Source organism: Salminus brasiliensis, chromosome 2 (assembly GCF_030463535.1).
Source record: "Salminus brasiliensis chromosome 2, fSalBra1.hap2, whole genome shotgun sequence".
NCBI lineage: Eukaryota > Metazoa > Chordata > Actinopteri > Characiformes > Bryconidae > Salminus > Salminus brasiliensis.
In genome coordinates this window covers 21087756-21103608 of record NC_132879.1, presented here as the reverse complement: position 1 = coordinate 21103608, position 15853 = coordinate 21087756, and the positions used below count along the sequence as shown (strand labels likewise).

The following is a 15853-nucleotide window of genomic DNA, read 5'->3' as shown; positions in this document are numbered from 1 at the left end:
CTAATGTTCACAGTAGCCTGCCAGGAGCATTTCTGCCTTCAGACATAACTGCAAGGCGTAGTATTGTGTGAGCCTACGTTTATGGGCTGTTTAGCTATTGTTTTAAGACTTCTAGGCCATGTTCTAGGCCCTACTAGTGCCATTCCTGTTCCTATGCTTATAGATCAGTTTACTGCCATTCTGCAGCTCTATGAGGAACTTGAGAGTAGTCGAGGAGCTAATCTTTGACTCTTACTCAACTTATTTTTCTGTTACTTTTATGTATGCACAGTACTTACCCATCTACCCACCTCTATTCCCAGGTCTAACTCACATCACCAGGAACACACTATGAATACCAGAGACCTACCTCACCATCTAGGGGCACCACCTCCTCTAATTTCCCCCAAACCCTCTCCTCGGGACCAACCTGCTAACCCTCCCACCACTCTCTGGAATCCCGTCTCCCTCATTGATTCTCCCTCACACATGCGCAGAGGATACGACCCTCCATTACCCCCCAGCTGTCCTCCCCCAGGGCTGACCAAACACGACCGGAGCGAGGAAGGGGTCCGGAGGCTGGAGTGCCCAGAGAGGGTCCCTCCCCCGAGAGCACATAACCTCCTGGAGCACAGCACCTTCCTGGCAGATCTGGAGAAATCCACTCAGAACATTCTGACCCAGCAGAGGGTCTCTCTGGCTCTGCCTGGCCCTTATGCAGAGCTTAGGGGCTCTAAGAGAGCAGCTTCACCTATCAGGACCTTCCCTCAGGGCCCCGTCCGAGTTGTGGAGCCCATGCTGGTGTACGACCAGGTCCTGCAGCAGCACAGAAGACTCCTCAGCAAACTGGACCTGGAGGAGAAGAGACGCAGGGAGGCCAGAGAGAAGGGTAGGGGTCACTGAGAGCATTTTACCAACACTGTAGGAGATGATTGTAAAAGCACTGGATTGCTGTTGGTAGATAGAACTCTTCTTTATTAATTGTAGTTAATACACAATTCTTTTTTGCTATCAACCGGGGACATTTGGCAATGAGGTCTCTGAACAAAGTACTTAACTGTAACGTTTAGGGTCCATCCCTTGTCACTGTGGGGGACCCCTCATTCTATTTCAGTAACTTCAGTCAAGTTTATTTTCGCAATTGACTCCGTACACCCTGCCTTGATTCTAGGCCTTTTATGCAGTTTGTGTAGCATAGTGGGTAGTGGGTAACACCACCACCTCCCTGTGGCAGACTAGGGGTCAGTTTCCCAGCAGCTGGTGTAGCATAGTGGGTAGTGGGTAACAACACCACCTCCCTGTGTCAGACTAGAGTTCAGTTTCCCAGCAGCTGGTGTAGCATAGTGGGTAGTGGGTAACAACACCTCCCTGTGGCAGACTAGGGTTCAGTTTCCCAGCAGCTGGTGTAGCATAGTGGGTAGTGGGTAACAACACCACCTCCCTGTGGTTCGGCACCACACTACACTAATAAGAGTCCTCGGGCAAGACTCCTAATATCACATTCACCTACCTGTGTAACATTATATATAACATTATATAATATCATATATAATATAACATTATATATATATAATTACATATAATTATACATATATTACATATATTACATATATATACATTACATGTGATAGGGGTAATTTTAATGAGTGGTCTGGGTAATTGGCTAATCTAGAATTGGTTAAAAAGTTACTACTGTGTTAAAATGTAATTAATTATGTAATGACATTCAACTGTACTGTACATATTACTGTAAATGTAATACACTGAATGCATAGCAGAGCAGTATCTAACATACTTCTAATGGTTAAAGTGTATCCTACGTTGTGGTGTGTGTTTCAGGCTATTACTATGAGCTGGATGACTCGTATGATGAGAGCGATGAAGAAGAAGTGCGAGCTCATCTGAGGAGAGTGTCTGAGCAGCCGCCTCTTAAGCTGGACCAGTCGAAAGAGGTACTGCATTTTTTTCCATCTCTACAAATTCTCTGTAACTCATCCCTCCGCTGCGGTAGTGGCTGACTCTCTCTTTTTCTCTCACTGGCGCTGCAGAAAATGGACTTCCTGAACGTGTTTGGTTTGACCACCCTCTCCTGCCGTGACGAGCTGTTGGAGAGAAAGCGGAAAAAGAGGAGGAGGATGATGAAGGAGCGCAGCCCCTCCCCTGTGCCTGTGCAGGGCAAACGGCAGACACCTCTTACACCCACACCTGCTCCCATCCTTTCCACCCGCTACAGCCCAGAGGACATGGACAGTGTGCCTGACCTGGAGGACAAGAAGCACTTCCTCAGTATGTTCAGCCTCAACCACATCAGCCAAGAGCAGAGGATAGGTTTGTAGTCATGAGCGTGCACACACACACACACACACACACACACACACACACACAAACATATACATATACGCGGTAAAACCAAGCAAATATTACAGGCATATTACACTTAAATTGACACAGTAACTGACTGTAGAGAGCTTTTTGTCTTAAACTCACATTTTAGTCCTGCATCTCATCTCATATTGAGAAATTAGTAAATGAGCTGCAGCTCAAATAGTGTGTAAGATGTGTAGTCTGTATTCCTCCCCATCTGTAGGTTAAAACCTCTCCTATCACATGATGTCTCCAGACTGACCCAGGCTTTTGACAATGGAGCGCTGAGGCCATGCTGGGATTTGAACTTATGATCTCCTCACAGTTAGACGGTTGTGTCACTCTACAGCTGTGAAAACCACATAAAAACACAGTTCTGAGAAAATGTACCATTTTCTTCTTTCTTGGACACAGACATGTACATGGTTTCACAGCTCTAGAGTGGCCCTGCTTGGCTACTTGTTCTAAGTTCTAACTCCATCAACAGCACAGCCCTCTGTGATCAGGAGTCTGAGAATAGAAAGGTCTCCCCATATGTGATATGGGGATGTTCTAACCTAGAGATGGGAATAAACAGTGAATAGATTGAGTTGATGGAGCACGGATTAAACTCGTAAAGACAAATCTTTAAGTAATTTTAGCTGCAGCACATTTACTTGTGTCTGTGAGGCTCAACTTAAGCCTTTTTCACATATGATGTTTTAAAGGTTCAGACATTTTCCACAGTTGCCCTTCCACATATCTAGGTTACAGTCAGAGATGTATGTTCAGGCATGACCCACTGTGAATTCTCTAGAGGATTCTATTCCTGTTCTATTCACACATGGGCCCACTCAGACACAACCCAGACTTTGTACTAGGGGGCAGGGTAAAGTCTGGCTAATGTCTGGTGCAAATAACTCGGGCATTGGCGCTCACACCTACATCTGCTTCAGGTAAAGTTCTGGGTTAATGTCCATGTCTGAAAGGGGCTTTAATGTTATTGTTGACCAAACTGAGATGCAGAACTAAAACATGTAAGTTAGGAGAACTTTTGACTAAACTAAGTTAAATTAACTTCGAAGTTAAAAACCTTCTGTAATTGTTTCATTTGGCATTTTTTACAGTGCACATACACTTACTGTGCGTCTTTGTACAGGGGATATTCAGTGTAACATTTATGACCTGTTTTTCCCTCCAGAAAAAGAGAAAGTAGTAAGTCTGCTGGATGCCATCAAACAGAAAACCGTGACTCTCGACACACTCCGATATGCTACACACACGCCCTGCTCCAGCCCCCCCACTACAGTCTCTGGTAGGAACTACACAATCTCCATTCCTTATGCAGTTGTTATAATGAGCTGTGTATGAAAGTAGTGCATAGTTCTAAAGTACACAAGCCCATTATATACATGCATATATTTGCGATATGTTCATTAAAGTGTGTATGTGTACTTCCATTAACAGATCCTACAGCACCCTCCACACCCTGCCAGTCAAATGAAGTGCCCCTCCCACATTCTCGTAGCCCCACCCCTCCTGGTCCTCACAGGCACCTGCACAATAACAGTCAGTCCGATTTCCGTAGACTCCAGTCAGACCCTCCACGCCTTAAAGAGCCCCCTCCACTGGCCCCCCTGCAGGACCACACCCGCTTTGGAGAGGTTCACCCCATCAGGAGACCCCCCAGCCTACAGGCCAGCCCCAGGCCCCCGCTCATCCCGCTGAAGGAACATGCTGCTGGACGCAACGGATTAAGTGTCAGGCCACAGCACTGGGAGAGCACCAGTGCTGAAGAGTTTGCTCAGCAGTTTCACCAGTCTGTGCTGCAGTCCACACAGAAAACCCAGCACAAGCACAAAGGTGAGACTTAAAAATCTAAATCTTCATTCAAGAGATGAACAAGGACTTAGTGCAACTTCCTTACAGTACCTACACATACTGGCCATTTTACCAGAAACACCTATTGTAGATTAACAAAATTATTCAGTTAATGTCATTATATATGTATATGTACATTATGGTGCCTATGTGTAACTGATCACTTGCCTGGGTTCTGAACATCGCCACACCTGGCTACAGTTGACACAGTTTATCCCTACAATATAAACACTGTACAAAAATGTTACATAGTAGGTCAGGCCTAATGTATCCCACAGTTCCAATGCCATTATGTGACTGCTATAGCTGAGCTTGTTTTGGCCCACAGGACACTTGCCATTGCCATAACTGACTAAAAGCGTCTTAAAACAAATTTAGCCCAACATCGACTGCTATCTGGGTTCATAACGCCTGTTTCACACATACTCTCGCTATGTGGCATGAGTGAAGTGAAATATTTCATAAGTAATAGCTGCCAAGCCTTTTTTTCACATGGCACTTTCACCAAATAGCCAAACACAGTGGGATTAACTGTGGAATCCTGTGAAAATGAAACAAAAACATATGAAACAATATAAATAAATTGTACAATGTAAAAAATGCAATCGCAAACAACAGATGAGGGTAAACAAATGCAGTGTACTCATATATGGATTATTGTTTGTTAGGCAAAGTAAAGTAACTAATTAAACTCTGAATTCATCTGTTTGGAAAAAGAATCATACTTAGCACTGAAAGCTTGGAGTTGACTGTGTATTTCTGACCTGTACTGTTTGATCTTCCTAGGGAGTGTCACAGAGCCAAACCACAAGGTCAACAACTCAATGCATTATAACCCTCCAGACCACCAGGGGGCACCGAACAGATTACCTTATCCTTTCACCAATGGCCACTCCTGCCACCCGCCAGCTCGCCAGGAGCCTTCAGGGTTAAGTGATGAACGGTCTGCTGAGGAAAACTCCAGTGAAGAGGATGATGATGATGATGATGAAGAGGAGTCATATAGCCCCAGGTGGAAGGGGATTGAGGCCATATATGAAGCATATCACGAGTACATGGAAGGTGAGCTCCAGTCTCAGGCTATAAATCATATTTTAACCACCCAGTGTTCTGCTTATGCTTTGGGACGACGGCCATGCTGATCTATCTCCCTGTGTGTATTCTCAGAGAGGAATATAGAGACGGAGGTTCTGCATAGTGAGTGCAGGAGGCTGGAGGCTCAGCACTATCATCTGAGTGTGACTGCTGATCAGCTCTCCATCAATATGGGGGTAAGGCTCTTCTTTTTTTCCTTTTTCACTCATTCAAATCTTAATGGTCAGTATTCAAATGAGAATTCTTCAGTTTTATATGTTATATGTATATATATATATATATATATATATATATATATATATATATATATATATATATATATATATATATATAATGACGAGCTAGACTGTGTATTGCCTTGTACACACACTACTACATAAAACCTTTATCAGTATCATTGCAGCGTGAAGTCTAGAACCCCTGTGACTATTGCTTGTACACGTAGAAGGTCAGTGTATGTACTGGCCCTTCAGAGCTGACTTTCTATTTCTCGTTCACTAGGAGCTCTTGGCGCAGAGGCAGAGGCTGGCCATGGAGAGAGAGCGCATGCAGGCGGAACTCGAGCACTTCAGGAAGTGTTTGGCATTGCCGGCTTTGCACTTGCACAGGGCCCACTATAAAGGGCCGCCCCCCAGGTGACCCCCTCCTGCCCTGCTGACTGACCATTAGGGATCTGGGCATCCAGCACCCGGCTCCTTACACCTGAGAGTTGGGGACGAGAACACTGCACTGAAGGGGGACGATGAGGAAGAGAAGTCTTGTGGTCAGTGCAGCAGCAGCAGCAATAGCAGTAGCAGCAGAAAAAGAAGGGGAAGAGGGCGAACTGGCTGCAGCCTCATAGAAGTGGGAAGCAGGGAGGTTGGCTTTGTTGTGAAGCTGTACACTGGTATAAGAACGTGAAGAAGGACGATGACTGCTCTACCAAACACTGATCAGCATTGAGAATCCTCAGTGTATCCCTACATCCAGAGACTGGACCCCCCACCCCCCCCAAAACACATAATAATAGCCAATCTCGTACCCACTGCACAGCCACCTGAACTGGAGGGTAGCAGATACACAATAGCAGCCAATCTGTGACTTGAGGACACCAGAGGGACCCTTTAATTCCGTCACGTGCTTGAGCCTACGTCCTTCTTCCACTCAATACTCATGATGCACTTAAAAATGAACTGTTGAACCCTGTGCTACTAAACTGTGGGACAGAAAAGACTGGAGGAGATTTAGAAGTTTATTGCTGATAGAAGTTGTTTTGAACTTGAACATCGTTGCTTGGAAATCTGATGTAAATATTGCAACAGAGTTTTGTATGATTTTATTATTCGGTTTGATTATTTTACTATTATTACAAAGCCTGCCTTTAAATATTTTATTGCTTTTAACAAGAGGAAAACAAGTGTTTCTGCTGGTCAGTATGGGAGAAATGTGGTAAAGGAAAGAAAGGAACATTCTAATTAAAGTATCCTACCCTTTTGCTCATGGTCAGTCCTTCACCAGTCACCTCCGTTTGCCACCAGTGATGCTCATCCTGTTTCTCTGACTAATCAGCAGCCAATAACCCAGGTTCTGTAATCTGAATCTACCCCCTTCCTCCCTTAGTCCTTTGCACTCATTCGTAGCCCACTGCTGCCATAGCAGCTCCAGAGAAGAACTAGAGTTCGGACCTGCAATCGAAAAAGTGCCACAGTATTTTTGTGCTATTTCTCTCACGGATCTTGTTGTACAGGAGCACTTACTTACTTGAGACGCTGCATGAAGGATACTGCACTGGACAGCAGTGCACTAATTGCAGTGAAATGTTTACAGTGTGTTCCTGCCACAGAGAAGCATTCCTGTTTGTGGACTCTTTCCCAGCACAAACACACAGCCTGGTGTCAGTGACCTGTGGTCAAGGTGACGTACTTGGCTCAGTATAATGAAGACTGGGAAAAAGAAAGGAAGTTAAAAAAAATAAATAAATGAATAAATAAATTTTAAAAACTGTGGATGGCAGATTCTAAATCGTATTAAAAACAGAAAGGAACCAGGCAAGTTAAGGATGATGTACAATGCCCCCTTCTTTTTTAATGCTGTGAAAAGTCTGAAATGTATTTTTTTTTCTTTGAATGGAAGTGTACGGTAATATATTATTTGTGGAATGTAGTAATAGTTATTTATGAATATAATGCTGTAAGAGCAGGCGAAAAGAGTAAAATCTGAAAACACATGCAGATGATGCTGGGTTCTTTTTACAGACACAAGGTTCAGGTAAAGAAACAAGGTTCTCCACAGATACTGTACAGTGATAACATGAGCTGTAGTCTTTATTTTAAAACTTGATTCCATATAACAATATGATTTCTGCTTTGGTCAAATTTCATCTCTACATTTCTAATGTAACAGTTCTATTGTAACAGAGGAAATGTCTCATTGGAGTACTGTTTGTTTCTTTTTTTTAATGGCCAGGTGTCAACAGAAAGACATAAGTAATAAAGTAATACTTTTCATTTACACACGTTTTCCAGTTTAACATATTATTTTACAATATTTATGTTCAAGAGTTGGTTTTTAAATACATACCACTTCATCCACCGCCCACATAAGCTTTTCATTTTGAGAAACCTTCAAGTCAGACGGAAAAAGAAAACACAGACGGTCGCATTGGACAAGCGCTGACCCTTCACACGACTTGAAATAAGACAACAATGAAAACAAAAAGAATCTGATAATATAAGTAATAAGCTTTGAGTTTGCCTGGAAGCTTAAGGTTTTAAATATAGGAACTCCGAGTGGTCCAGTGGACTAAGGCACTGCCACTATGACCCGAGGATCGCCGGTTCAAATACTGGGTCATGCTGCCTGCCATCAGCAGCCGGAGCGAGAGAGAGCACAATTGGCTGCTGCTAGCTGATGCAGCAGAGCGTGTTGGCTGCCCGTGCTAATGCATCAGCAACAGTTCAAAAGGTGATAGTGGCTGGATGTGCATGTGTCGGAGAAGTCATGTCTCTGTCCACCCTCCCACGGTCAGAAGCATAACATGGGACAGGGGGAAAGTACTAAGGAGTGGGTTAGATCGTTGACTAAAATTGGGGAGGAAAATTGGGTTAAACATTTTTGGCAGGGCCATGGCTTAAATTCAGGGTCTAAAAATCTTAAATTCAGGGTCTAGCAATACTAGCTTTGGATATTCTGTGTGAAGGATTACGAACTTATAAGATAAGATAAGAGCATCTACGTAAACCTTGTGAAAGTAGTAAAAAGTACACTTTACAAATGCAGGAGATATATAAAACCTGTAAGGCCAGGAACACTTTTATATGAACTACAAACTCACTTCTCTGATAGGGGCCTAACAAATCCGTATAAACCTATTACACAATGAGCATTTGCTAATACTGAACCAGCTACACTGATTGTCAAATACAAAAAACATCAGTGATCATGTGGCTTTTAAATACAAAGGTGATGACTTCATGGACATTTAGTTAGGTAATCCAAAGGCTTTTAAGTGTAAGGCACTGTGGCCAGTAAACTACTGGCCAGTAAATATGACATGCTCCAAGAATCTCCCTATTCCTACAGCATGCAGTCGATTAATGAGAGTGGGTGCTATGAATGAGGTTAGTATTAGGATAAAAAAATTCATTTTAGAGAAATTTGGAAAAAGCGCTGAATAATTACCACAGAATAATACTACAACAACATGAGAATAATATACGTTCGTTCCAGTCTTCAGGAACAAGTTCACAACAAAGCAGAGCTTCCGATTGAGTTTAATGGGCTAATTCACCAAGTGCTTCAGTGATAGAAATGGGGTAGACCATCATTTTGTGTGTGTGTGTGTGTGTAAACACACTAAATCACTCTTCTCATAAGGCTCTACTCATTTATACACATTCTACATCATATACAGTTCACATTGCATAGTGATTTTAGGAGTGTTCAAAAGCACAGAGTGAACAGCACAATGTACAGAAATGATAATGTCAATAATGAACAGTCCATGATTCACAATCAGCTCAATTTTTGGGGGGCCTGTAGCTCCTTAAAGAAACACTTAAGGATTCTCAATACTTCTCGATGCACGCCGTCTGCAACTGATGCATGGATGCATCTCGCTTCTGACGCAGTGTCTAAAGCAGTCATGTAGTGTACCCTGCTTAAGGGTAAGTCTCAGAGGCCTGAGGAAGCATCCTTTTCACTTTGGACCACTCTGATCATGAACTCTGCATGTGGCGCTTCCCTTCAGTTTCTTAACCCTCATGTCAATTCATGAGCGGCCATGTTGCATGTTCACCAGAAGATGGCGCCTTCCACCAACAAAGATGCAGGAAACTGCTCTGGATGGACGAAGAGCACGGACAGAGCGTCCTTTTTGTGGCGCTGCGTAACTGAAGAAAGTCCAGTCTGAATAGAATCCACAGTACTCATCGCTCCTATGCTAAGAGACATGGGGTCTCGTGTAGCTCTCAATAGGGTCAGTCCCCTACTTGTGTCTCGTGTCCTATGTACAAGTGCGTCCCCTCATTGGAGGACTACAGCTGCTGAGACTCCTCCGTGGAGTTGGAGCCAGAGCTGGTGTTCCGGGGCTGGCCTGCCTCAGCTCTGAGGCCGCTGCCGATGCTTCGAGCCGGGGCTGACTCAGGCTCTTCTGTGGAAGCTTCATAAACTGGTGGCTCTCTTTCACATGGAGCACCACCATCAGGAGGGTATGGGGGAGGCGGGAGGTCAAACCACGGCGGTCGACTGCAACAACACAGTAAGGTCACAAACACATGCAAAAAATACATCACATGTTTGTTACTGCAGTTCAAATATGTCTAGTAAAGTGGCTACAATGTACTAACAGAAATGAACTGAACTGAAATCAGCAGTCAACATATTAAATGTTTGCTAGCATAATATTATGTAAGGCATGTAGCCTAGAAGTGTCACAGATAAAGAGCACTTTTACTTTTGCACGCTATATGGACAAAAGTATTGGGACATGCTTGTTCCTGGTTCCTTCTGAAATAAAGGGTATTAAAAATGGTATAATATATGGATAAATATGAACCTATTGGCACCATGCCTAATTCCAGCTGTGGGCTAGAGGCATATAAAGCCGAGCAGTGGAATGTTACGTTATCTGGATTGATGGCGCTCCATCCAGTGCTTTTGGGGTGAGTTAGGGAGTTGGGGGGTGAGGTGGGGTGGTGATCATCCAACTGATTGATCACTGGATGCAATCAAAACCTCACAGCAATGCTCCAAAATCTAGTAGACAGCCTTCCCTGGTCAGTAGAGACAGTTACTTCAACAAAAGCAGGATAAACTTTTGATACTCTTAACTTCAGAAGAAATAATGAATGAGCAGGTGTCCCAGAACTTTTGTCAATATAATGTCAGAACTACCAATGACAATAACAATGTCCTACCTGACGTCCATTACTGCCTGCGAGTATGAAGGAGGGGAGTCAAGTGGACCTCCGCGGGGGTAGAGAGCGCTGGAAAGCAGCTGCAGGCTGTGTGCTGAGCTGAACTGCCCTGAGGGTGAGGAGGAAGGTGGGGAGAGGCCGGCACCAGCTGTGTGGACGTGACCCCTGTCTACTATGACCAGCCTGGAAAGCAGCAAGGGCTGGTGGTGGTGATGGTGGTGGGGGCCTCCGCGAACACCCCGTGGCAACAGAACGCTCCGTTTCCGCTGGTGATGCAGGACCAGGGCCAACAGTGCCACCACTAGGACGAAGATGACGGCGCTGCCTATCACGGCGTAGGTGATGCTGGGGTAGTAGCGCAGCCGGTAGTCCAGTGTCACAAAGTCCTGACCTGGAGACTCTGTGGGGGACAGATAATAAACACTGTAGCTGTAGATTAGATTGTATTCGAGCAGTCTGGGAGATACTGGGAGGTGTGTGTGTGTGTGTGTGTGTAGGGTTGTGGAAAAAAGACTTTCATTTTGGCAGTGTTAAACAAGATCACAAGATCCTAACACCTGCTGCAGACCAAAATGAAGAAAGAAAGGACCATCTTGATGAAATCTCTCTGCAGCTGGTCTTCATATTGAGGTCTAGGGTCATAAATCTCTGCAGAGAGAAGTCGATTAGAAGCAAAACAGACGAGGCCGACCTCGACTGTTATTACACACTGCGGGGAGCATTTCACAGAATGTGGCATAAAATCAAACTTAAAGAACAATCAGTGAACTGTGTCATCGTCTGAGATAACAAGAGCAGCGAGAAGAGACCTTGAGAAGAATTCAATAAGGCTTTAGTCTGTCAAACGCCAGGAAGGTCTCTCTCTCTCTCTTTCTCTCTCTCGTTCTCTCTCTCTCATTCTCTGAATGATTTAGGCCCAAATCAGGCCCCAACAGCAGCACACAAAGGGATATTACCCGTGTAATTATTTCAGCACAAACAGACTCAGAGGTGCCTCTCTGCGAGCAACACTGGTGCCAGGCGAGGCTGAATAGCGGCTGACAGCTACTTAGAGAGCGAGGAACAAAAGGAACTCCTAATTCAGCAGGCGGAGGAGAGTTATTAGGTATAAAGAGATAGAGGAGTGTGGAGAGACAGAGACAGGGGAGTGAGAGAAAAGAGGACATTTAATTACAGAGCATGGTAACGGCTCTCCCCACCCGTCCCACCCCACCTGAACTTCTGCTCCCTGCAGTACAGCGAGAGAGAGAGTGAGAGAAGGTGAAAGAGCAAGAGAGTGGAGAGAGAGAGTGGAAAGAGAGAAAGAGTAAAGAGAAAGGGTTAAATAACGAGAGAGAGAGAGAGAGAGAGAGAGAGAGAGAGAAAGAACAAGTGGACAGAGAGATTTAAAAAAAAAAAAAAATAATTATTCTATAATAATTATTATTATTCGTCCATTAAAAACTGAAACACGACTTCACCCACAGTTCAACACTGCAAGACCCTCAAAACAAAGACAAAGCAAGAATCCCTTTCACACACTCAGTAAAGGCCAGCTCCCCTTCCTCCACACTACACAAAATTCATAACTGAGGCACCATTTCATTTAAAAAACCTCAATGGTAGTCATGAGGTTGTGAAAACCAAAATCAAACGGACTCCACCAGAGCTAGGAACAATGGCAAGACCTCCTGACCAGATCTTTCCTCCCCTCTGTTTTTCCTAGAATAATACACAGCCAGTTTAGTCTGTCCGGTAAAAAAAACTTCAGCAGCTGCCACTTAACCCGCTCTTTCTGACTGTAACCAGCCCCAAATATACAAATCTCAGAAATAAAACCAACCTCACCCCACATAAAACCAAACGTATCAAAAAGGGGGTTGAAAAATCGTCTCTCTGAGCCCACAGAAGACACAAGCACTACTGACCTCAGAATTAAGAACTGAAACGAAAGCATTCACTGTCAACACACCATGCAGAATTCGCCATTAGAGATGCCCAGACCTTTTCGTTAGAGGGGGTTTATTTAGCACCCTCCACACTGGCTGTTTGTCTAAACCCACCCCAAGCTTGCTCCTCCACACAGTGTCCGGCCTTCCATTGAACACGGACTTATTTAAAACCTTCACACAGCATTTATACAAAGCCCGGCCTGACACAGTGTGGAGGTCCAAATTCTGCCATTCAGAAAAGACAATAAAGGACCCCGACACACCATCCAGGTCGGGTGCGAGACCAGTGTTTGGAAAAGGGTCCTTCCATTGCCATATTCCTGCAAAAGGGACTTTGTCCTCCAGTGACAACCTGCAACTCCATAAGTCCAGAATGAGACCTTTGCCCCAACAAAGAGGCAACAGCATGAACATTATGAAGGCCCGGACATGCCTCACAAGTTCTGCAGAGACACAGAATCTATGTGTACCCAAGCTCCTTTAAATCAAGGGCTCCTCCAACTGCCAGTAGAGAGAGTTCTGCTCCAGTCGGTGGGGAGAGTGAGAGAGAGAGAGAGGTTCTTTCAGCAATGCCATGAACCATTTTTAGTTCCATAAAGATTTTTTTGTCCATGTTTGTAACATAGATGTGTAAGCGTAAAGAACTTGTATCTCCACTGAAGGCTCATCACACTTTCACGCCTCTTCAGAACAAAGTTCTTTATGGAAGGAAAAGTGGTTCTTCAACGGCACTCAAAGAACCCTTTGAAGCAGCTTTCAGTTCCAGTCCAGGCTATCTCTGGAACCTGATGAATGTGCACAGTCACTGTGAGCCATCTCTAAGAATGCCTTGTACGAGCAGTCCTACAGGTGTAGAAGATCTGTATGGTGTTCGTCTGTTAACAGTATGTGCAAGAAGGTCTTGAGATTGAGCAACCAACCAAACAACCAACTTACAGAGGTAACCATACCCCAAAGATGAGTTCAGAAACGCTGCAAGCCAAGATGCGGGTCCAGCTACCCTCTCCAAAATCACAAAGAGGCCTTCCGTATGGTAAAGGATCAGAGAACCTGTTCAAAACCTCCGCCCTCTCCTCACTGCCAAACACAGGACACTTTAATCAGCCTAGAGTGCTTTCCCACATCCCCCCCCCCTCTTCTTCTACTCCATTCCATCCCACTGCTAATTTACTGCCATGGAGCTCAGAGCGGGACCTTGACATTCAACAAGCGCACTCGAAAGAGATTATGTACTCAACAATACACACACACACACACACACACACACACACACACACACACACAAAGAGAGACAAAAACACAGAAGGTTCTACGCACAAAGACGCTATATATGTAAACATACACGAGTACTCTCTCTAAGTCATCCCCTTTCTCCAGCGGTATGAGGACTGCCACTCCACGAGTCTTCACAGCATTGTGGAGGACAAAGCAGAGTACAGTGCTACAGGCACACAATGGCTAGCCAATGGTCTCTGTAGAGATGTGACTGGTAAAACGTAGGGAAGGAGTTGGCCATCTGTTCTCTTGTGTTGGATTGTGCGCTGTATTGCCCCCTTTAACAGAAATGGACGGCCAAGTCTGCTGTATATCATCACTGTTAAAACTAAATCTTCAAAAATCTCCATTTCTATTGGTCCATTTATCAGAAAAAGAATTGGACATAGTGTGAGAGTATGCCGGCGATTTCCCTTCCGCTCTATAAAAAAAAAAGCCAACATTTCCATCATGTTGTCAAATTTGAGAGTCTATGCAGTAGAGGCCAGAGGCAGAGCCAGGCTCACCTACTCATTTGGTAGACTTACCTCCTTCTCCCAGACCAGTCGTGTCTCAGACCGCCTTCATTGAGCTTACAGTGCAGAAACAGAGCAGAGTTTTACCCTGGATACCCAGTTTGTCCGATAAGTGAAACATTTCAACAGTTCATGTAAGTTCCACTACAACTCAGCTACTCCATGTAACAAACGGAAAGGGGCGCAAAACAAGTTCTGCAGACAATCTCTTCCTGCCTAGGCTGCCAATCACTTAATTCCTAAGTGTAACTGTGCCTTTGTACTGATTTCTGGGTGGGGGGAGGAATAAATTTGTGCTAACATTAACACAAGGGATCTGTGTTGGAATTAGACAATGAAGATGGAAAGTCAGTTTAGAGGAGAAGAATTAGATGGAAATTGGCTGTTTTTGTCATTGAAGCCTACAGAGATGGGCGGAGCTACACACATAACCAGCAACCAGACAGCCAGGGCTAATTTTCTGTCTCAATACTGCTGCAAGACAATTTTTCAACCAATTTACCAAAAGCAGCCCCATCTCTCAACTACTAGTAAAAATGGACACATGCAGTTTGCATATTCTCCAAGAAATTGTTAAAAGCACTGCAACAGATCGCGACACTCTGGAGCAGCCACACACGAGCCTAGGGTCAATGTGCCCACTATACCAAACATAAGCTAGAGAGGGAATAAAGACCTCCATCATTGGACTGTGGAGCATATAGCAATGTTCCAGCAAGTAGTGTAAAGTCTTCCTTGAAGAATTGAAGCTGTTACTGCAGCAAAGGAGGACTATCTATTAATAGCCTCAATTCCAGAGGAAATGGGGCTATAATTAGACACACTGGACATGTAGGGTAGTTACGGCCCATTAAAAAAAAATAAAACCGGTGAATCTACTGTCATTATCTGTCCCATAACCCAGAATTACAGGGCGTAACTAATCTAATGATGAATGCACCGGACAAAAGTGACCATGTTTACCAGGACATCTGCACCTCTATAGTACTGTTCTCAGTTAGAGGCAGAGTTCCATAAATAAAACAGGCTGCAGTTTTAAGTACTGTCTCCATTTCAAATGTAAGTGTTCCCTTTTATGTTGAATGAAATTACAGAACTGAATCTTTTATCATTATAGTCATTTTACAGTCAATTATCATGATACTAAAATTCCATTATTATCCTACCACCAGCCGTGACACATCCTCATTTCGCTTTTGTGGCCTGGAGAAAGTGGACGCCCTGCAGAGAGCCGGTGAGCGAACTAGCTTAGTCACACTTTTGTTTTTTTCCCCACCTTCAGCAGACGCTCTCAGAGGCTTTGATCATGCAAACCTTTCCCCCTAAATGGAGCACTTTTGAAGGTGTGATGTTTTTGCTGGTCTGCAACCAAAAAACAAGCCCATACTGCTACTGCTCTCCTTCCTGCCGCCAAATCATTAACAGAGGAAAGTTTCTT

General features: G+C 44.3%; 2 protein-coding genes across 4 annotated transcripts in view; one reads left to right on the top strand and one right to left on the bottom strand.

Annotated features, from left to right (window-relative positions):
• LOC140546627 (genetic suppressor element 1-like) overlaps positions 1 to 7788 on the top strand; it is a 60347-nt gene extending 52559 nt beyond the window's left edge. For all 3 annotated transcript variants that reach the window (XM_072670012.1, XM_072670019.1, XM_072670027.1), the window contains exons 9-16: positions 303 to 868; positions 1819 to 1931; positions 2028 to 2307; positions 3524 to 3637; positions 3790 to 4185; positions 4990 to 5265; positions 5371 to 5474; positions 5800 to 7788. In XM_072670012.1, the coding sequence (XP_072526113.1) occupies positions 303 to 868; positions 1819 to 1931; positions 2028 to 2307; positions 3524 to 3637; positions 3790 to 4185; positions 4990 to 5265; positions 5371 to 5474; positions 5800 to 5937 (1987 nt within the window). In that variant the 3' untranslated portion in view covers positions 5938 to 7788. The remainder of the gene's footprint in view (positions 1 to 302; positions 869 to 1818; positions 1932 to 2027; positions 2308 to 3523; positions 3638 to 3789; positions 4186 to 4989; positions 5266 to 5370; positions 5475 to 5799) is intronic.
• The window catches only part of ldlrad3 (low density lipoprotein receptor class A domain containing 3), a 106067-nt gene continuing 97784 nt past the window's right edge, over positions 7571 to 15853 (bottom strand). Inside the window, exons 5-6 of the mRNA XM_072670037.1 lie at positions 10695 to 11094; positions 7571 to 10023 (exon numbers count right to left, since the gene is read on the bottom strand). Of these exons, the coding sequence (XP_072526138.1) occupies positions 9813 to 10023; positions 10695 to 11094 (611 nt within the window). The 3' untranslated portion in view covers positions 7571 to 9812. The remainder of the gene's footprint in view (positions 10024 to 10694; positions 11095 to 15853) is intronic.